Consider the following 7013-nt stretch of genomic DNA (forward strand, 5'->3'; position numbering starts at 1 on the left):
CGCTCCGAGCCAGCTCCAGGTGGGAGGGAAACCACTCGGCTTACATCACCGTAATTCCCACGAGGAATAATGCCACCTCCAGGTTTTACAGCGGTTGGGGGAAACCAACAGCCGAAGGCGAGCGTCCAGCGTCGCCCCGACCCCACGCGCAGGGCGAAGGGGAAGTCCCGGCGCGCCATCGCGTAAAGCCTTCGGTCAGAGATACAGGCCAAGGGACCACGCTCCGAGCGCGGGGTCAGCACGTGGCTGGAGAATTCCCCAGCAAAACGCCACCGTCGTCACCCAAATAAACGAGTCCCCAAGGAGCCTTTTCACACCATCGCTCGAGGGGCACAGAGCTGACCCGCGTCGATGCGATGGCCAAAGCCAAGCAGGTTAGATGAGTTGCTCATCCTCCGTGAGCCCGAGCTCTCCGAGACGCCGTATCCACACGCTTCATTTTTTCCAGGGCACGTACCACCTCCTGCCAGGAGGCCACAGGTCGCACGCGGCTCAGGGAAGCGAGAAAACATTCCTCAATCCCACTGCTATAATCCACGCCTTGAGAGCAAAGGGCTTCCCAGTGGGCAGACGGAAGCGCGACGTAGGAATCTTCCCACTGTCAAGTGGCGGCACAGCGCGTCACGAGACCGACGGAAGATCCGGGTTATCCCAGGGCTGCAAAGGAATCGTTAAGAGGAGAGGGCTGCTGGACCCCAACGGCACACGCTCCCCACACGACGGTGTAAATCCAGGGAAAGACCTGCTGCGTGCCAAAACGGTCTGACCCACAGCCAAAGCAGATTCCTTTGATGGAAGACGCTTTCCAGAGACAGCCTGGATGCTGCTGGCTGACACTCCTCGGGGCGTACGATCCAAACGTTCCCAGGAAGGTTTGCTAGGACAAACAGCTACGGAAGCTCCACGGGAAGATCCGGATCCAAGCAACACCACTGCGCCTCGCTTTCTCAAGGAGGAGGGCTGCTAGAAAAGACACCAGCTCCCACCTCCGCGGCATGAAGGCAAAAAAAACACCCCAAAACCAGCATTAATCGGCAAATTTAACCTCAAATCGGGGCGGAGGAGGGAGATGCCGAGGCATCCTGAAGGCCAGCAGCCCGTCTCTGAGCAGCTGCTTCTTTGGGATCAAAATCAAGGAGCACAAACCCACCGCTGTCTGGACTCGGCGCACGCGGCCTCCAAGCCCCAGCGAGGGAGAGGACACGCTCCCGGCTCCGCTGTCTTCCAAAGCAAGGTCTCAGCGAGGGACAGACACAAGACGGAAGGAGCGAATGAAAACCAGAGACAGACTGGATTTGCCATCTTAAAATCCAAGAGGCGACCCCTCCCCAGTACTCCCGCAAACGAGGCCGTTATCCAAGAGAAGGGACGGAGCAGTTGAGGAAAAAGACGAGCAGAACCTTCACGCAGCTCTGCCAGGTTCTGGACACCTACAGCCCGCCGGGTATCTGATGAAAACCCACACCCAGAGCATCAGCAGGTGATTTGCTCCTCCTCGCTGTCTCGAGGACCGTAGGTGGCTGCCCAGGAGCAGGCAGTCACCCCCAAATCTTTCAAGGAGCAGAGACCTTTCCAAACACCGGAAGCCTGCAAAGGAGAGGGTTGACACTGCCACTCCAACGGTCCAGACTCACATCCAGCTTCCCATCCCCCAGCACCTCCAAGTCCTGCCGGGGAGCTGCTCTCCAGCCATCCTCCGCCTGACCCGTACCTGTGCTTGGTCACCTACGTCCTATTTTTATCTGACGATGGAATTATTAGGAAGGAGCCGGCTGTCAGGCCGCGTGGCCCCCTTCCCATTTTCTCGTGGACAAGAAGGGGGCTTTTTTGGATACGAGGCCTCTGTGGAAAGGGATGGAGGAGTATGTTACACCAGCTCGCTACTCACGGATCTGTAATCCGGGGCGGGGGGATCAGGCCGAGCATCACTTCGACCACATTGAGCTTTGGGTAACGTTAAAACTAACCTGCAGGGAAAAAATCTGGATCCAGCAGAAAGATGGGAAAAAAAAGAAGCTGAAAGATACCTCCATCTTTAGACTGGAAAGCCTGTTTCCTGGGATTTGGACACGGGGTCATTTCTAGCCATCCCAGGATGCGCTTCACCCCAAGAATAGGTACAACACCGGGATACACCTCTGTTCCGGCACGCTCGGTGACGCATGATCTTGACGGATATCACCGATATGGATGCAGTTATTTAAGAAAAGGGTAAATTTTAGGTCTCCAGGCTTGCTCCTGGATGAATTACATCCTAGAGGGGAAAAACAACCAATCCAAAAATCCAACAAACCTCGCACTGGGAGAACGGATGGATTTAACGGGTCTTTTCAGGCCCAGCTTGTAAGGCTTTTTAATTAATGTACACCAAAATGCAAGACGACAGCCATGAGGGTAAAAAAGCAGATTGCTGAAAGCTGGGCTGACTCCAGCCACGGCTCATTTCCTGAGTGTTCCAGAGGCACAACTTCAATTGGGATGTGACCCTCAGTCACTGGGCCAGCAGAGGCTGCCGGGACTCAAGAGGTGACAGATGTCCCGGTGGCACTTTGCCACTCAAAATCCTGGCTGGCGTTGAGCCAGGAAGGATTCCCCTGCAAGTCGAAGTGGTGTCATATGAGCAGGGAATGACTCGACGGATGCAACACTCGGGAACAAGGCGGCCAGGCTGGAAAACGCTGCTTGTGTTGGTCCAGAGGGTAACGGGCTGAGCCAGCCTCCGCATCAGGACAGCGAGCGCAGAGTTTACTCCACCATGAAAACCGAAGCGCTCCAGAGGTGCAAAACTGAGCATGTTTCCGTGTTCCCTCCACCTGATGGTATCCATCCCAAAGCACTGAACAGGCTCCCGCTTGGCGAGGGGGGAAACCGGGAACACTCCGCACTCCCACCGCCGGCTCCTTGCACCCTCGCCTGGTTTTTTCCATTCCAGCGGATCAGCAAAACACGAACCTCCTCAGGCTGACCCTGACCCCTAGAGCCATGGCTGGGCTGTGGAATACCTGGATCCTTCGTTTGGATGGCGCTGCCAGAGCTGGCTGAGCTGCCCAGTCAGAACAGAACTGCGTGTGGGGCTGCGAAGGTCCTTCCCTCCCTCCCCTCGTGCCGGGCACACCAACATGCCTCAGGCTTCCCCGTTTTCAGCAGCCCAAGAGCAGTCCTCTGATCAAACACGACTTGACAACATCCTACAACCCCCCGGCACGATGGGGCAGAGAGACCCCAACCCGCAATGCCGCCCACGAGGAGGGGAGGGCAAACCTGGCGCGGAGAGGAGGCAGCTACGCCTCCGATTTCATCCCTCTGGTCTACGCCGGAGCGATTAATGCCGAGAAACGTAACACCAGCTTTCCAGGGAAAGGTTTCTCGGAAGCCTGCGAGGAACTATGCCGTTGGGAAAACCATTCTGTGCCCCCAGGACGGTGCCACGCGTACGGAAAACCCATGTGCCTGGCCAGCCTACAGCAGCAACCCTCCTTGACCCCAATGCTCTCGCAGCCCACCGCACGCTGGGACTGCGCCGGAGGGGCAGAAAGGAAGGCAAAACCATCCCTCTGTTTTCTTTTCCAACCTTCTTCGCTGCGTTTTGGAGGCAGATGCTGGAACTCGGGATCAGTTCCCAGGGCTTACCGTGGCTCTTCGCTCAAATAAGCGACAAACACAGGAACGAAGCAGAAAGTTTCCCAACCCGGCGCGATTCAGCACAACCCTTTCCAATTGAGGATGTGGCAAAGGCCTCTCCAGATTCAATTCCTGTACAAATCCACTCATTGGAGCGGGATCTGGGAATCATCTGGGCAGCAGGTCCCACGGAGGGGTATCTGAACTTGCCAGGAGGGTACACAGACGTCTCACTGACAAGTACATCGCTGTCAGCAGGTTTTTTTTTTCCAGCAGTTGCCCTCCTCCCTCTTTGCCGCTGATCTAATTAGAGCCCAGCGCTATCACCACACCTTTATTAATTCCTTGTAAATGGATTTACAGTGTCTGCCTCAAACCGTTTTTCCCGGTAAAGCCATGAAGCGTTAATCACAAGTGTCTTACATGGGGGCAGCTAACGCACGGGGAGAGTCTCAAAAGTATCCTGAACTCCAGAGGCAGCAGCTCCCAGCAGCGGATGGAGCCTTCCTCACCCAGCAGGCTTTAATAAAAACGACGCAGTGACTTTTAGGTGCATCTGACAAACGTGTTTTGTACAGCTCCTTAATCCCAGGGAGTCCCGACCCCACCTGACGTGTCAGTACGTTAAATGACACGGAGAGAGCGTGTCAGCTGCCTCCGAAACGAAGCACAACAGCAGAAAACCCCCGGAATAATCCACCTCGGAACGTGGCCGCACACCAGCTCAAAGCACCCGATGCACCAGGGTGAGCCTGAGTAGCCAGGACCTTCACTCACACCTTACCTGGAGGTAACACCCCCACAGCCACCCCCACGGTAACCACGAGCGGGTACAACAGCTACTGCCAGGAGCCAGCAGCGCCACCGACCATGCCAGGGCGGCACCTCACGCTGGGGCCAGAGCCGAGGGTCGCTGCCATCAGCGTTGGTTATCCCCGGCCTGCAACGGGACACGGACCCATCTCCCGTCCAGACACTCAGCTGACCCCGTAACTGAACAAAAGCCTAACTTAAACACTCCAGTCCGCTTCACCCACACGCGGCGCCGGGCAAGAATCCTTTTCTCCACGCACCACAGCGAGCGTTCGGCAAGACCCCAAGGGAACAAGAGTTTTTATCCCGATCAGGTTTCATTTACTCCCCCGGGGTGAAACGCCCACCATCAGGGTTTCGCTCGTGTACACACACAAGGGCCCGACGCGCTGCGGCGACACCGCGAGAGATCATAGAATCATAGATCGACCACCGGAAAGCGCCATCCCCGCGCCGGCACTCGGTCAGGTTCCACCACAAACGGAGCGATGGCGCAGCATCCGAAACACGAAGCCTCCCTCGTGCACTCATTGCTTTTTACCGGCCCCCATTTCCCAGGACTCGAGCCAGGCGGTGGGCAACACCGCGCTCCGACCCACACGCCGAGCGCGAGCTCTCGACAGTCAGAGAGAACAGGGAACAAACCCAGAGGGAACACCCAAGTGAAAGCGCTGACAGGGAATCGGGGGTGAAATACGTACGAGCAGACTAGTTCTAATCTCACTCTGGACTACAAGAGTCACAGGAAAGCTGATTCAGCCATCAAGTAGGTGACTTCCTCACTCACTTCAGAGCTGCCGGGAGGATCGGGAGCTCGTCACCGCCGAGGGCTGGCATGTGCCGGAGCGCTTGGCAAAAGGAAAAGCGTCATCTGTGTAAACTACCAATTCTTAACCTTTAAAGAAGCTGCTGCTGCAGCTGTAGAACACGAACAGCCCGGCCAAAGCTCCTTTCACCGCTTTCAAGCAGGTCACCCTTCCGAGACCCGCAGCGATCCTACCTCTGCGGGGAGAGGAACGCCACTTCCTGCCTCCCGACCTGCTTTCTCCGCAGGACCTGGCACGGCACCCCCAGCTCTACCCAGCGCCCAGGCGCTGTTCACCATCAGAGAAACGGAGACTCGTTACGTTACCCATTAACAGGAGGGGGTGTGGAGCAATCAATGACAACAACTCGCCGGATGTCGCCGACCCCTGCCATCTCCCCTCACATCTTACCACCGGTAACGGGAATAATTCCAGACCAAGACAGTTCATTACCCGTAGCAGTTTTATCAACTGAATTATAATCTTCCACAACAGAGTCTTCAATCACGTCGCTGATTTTCTGCCATGGTTCCAGCTCCTCCTCCTCGCATTCCATGAAAAGGTCCGTGTCCGCCATCCTGCAAAGGGAAGAGACACCTTTACTGGAAAGCTGTGTTTTAAGTCTCATTGTAGGAAAAACCATAGCGCCACAAGCATGAACGATGCTTTTATTTCCCAGGATTCCAAAGAAAAACAAACACGCTGCATATTTTCAGGTGTTTTTTAACTTATTTCTCTGGTTCTAGAGTCAACTCCACATCCTACTTTAACAGGCCGGGTATCCCTTTCGGACAGGTCTGTGAGGCCGGAGGCGCAAACCCTCGGTTTGGGCTTAGAGACGCAGCGGTTTTACCTCCCGGGCGTCAGAATGCCACCCCAACAGCTCCGAAATCGGCCGTCGCCACCCCAAACCCCAGCACCTGCAGAGAAACCAGCGACTGGGACAGAGGAGGGAAACTCCCGGTCTCTGTTGTGTCCGTGGATTTGAATATTCCAGGATCGCTGCCAACGCACATTGACAGACTGAACATCCATGCTCAAAGGGGTTGAAGAAGTGCGGGCGCAGCCCTCGGCCAACCTCTCCGGCCAAACCCACGCGGTCCCGACCCCGCCACGCTCCACAGCCACCGCTGCCAAGCTTCTGCGTGGCAGGGACCTGCTTGACGACTATCAACTCCTTCCGAGAGAAGGAACGGGAATTCCTGCCCTTAGATCCGTACTTACTGTCTTTCCACCCCAATGAACGCGCTCCTGACCTCTGGCCTAGAGCACCCAGGTTAGCCGTTCCGCACGCCGCCTCTGCTTTGCCGAGCTCGGCTGCACCCAGGACAGGAGTTTTTATGGATCCGCCCATGGGGAAAGCCGAGCATTTTCCCCTGGGACTGTGTCTGATCCCAACCTCAGCGACATACAGACCCAGAGTTCAGTTACACCTTCGGACCGTCGAGGCAGAACTAAACCCAAGATAAGTCACAATTAGCAACAGTCTGGGGTGTCCTAGGGGGTGTCTCTTCCCAGGAGGTGGGCAAGTTCCCACCAAAGGGCTCCAGAAAGCTCATTGTCTCCACGGAGATCTAAGGGACAGACACACGATTCCAACCAGACTCTGATTCTAGGAGCTCAACTGCATTTTTAAAGGAAATAAGGATTATTATAGGAAAGAAGACACCACAAAACCTGAATTTCCCATTTTTCTACCAGGGTTATAGTAAAAATACCCCAAGCAATTCTTCCCCTCGATGACCAGACACTGGTGAATGGGGCCAGTGGCAT

At 55.8% G+C, this 7013-nt stretch overlaps 1 protein-coding gene across 1 annotated transcript in view; it reads right to left on the reverse strand.

The window, feature by feature from the left end:
* Positions 1-5817, reverse strand: part of ZNF621 (zinc finger protein 621) — a gene marked incomplete at its 3' end in the record, with an annotated part of 16977 nt that extends 11160 nt beyond the window's left edge. The window contains exon 1 of the mRNA XM_010151015.1: positions 5694-5817. Within this exon, the coding sequence (XP_010149317.1) occupies positions 5694-5817 (124 nt within the window). The remainder of the gene's footprint in view (positions 1-5693) is intronic.
* Between the last annotated feature and the right edge of the window lie 1196 nt (positions 5818-7013).

Source organism: Eurypyga helias, unplaced genomic scaffold (genome assembly GCF_000690775.1).
Source record: "Eurypyga helias isolate BGI_N326 unplaced genomic scaffold, ASM69077v1 scaffold11804, whole genome shotgun sequence".
NCBI lineage: Eukaryota > Metazoa > Chordata > Aves > Eurypygiformes > Eurypygidae > Eurypyga > Eurypyga helias.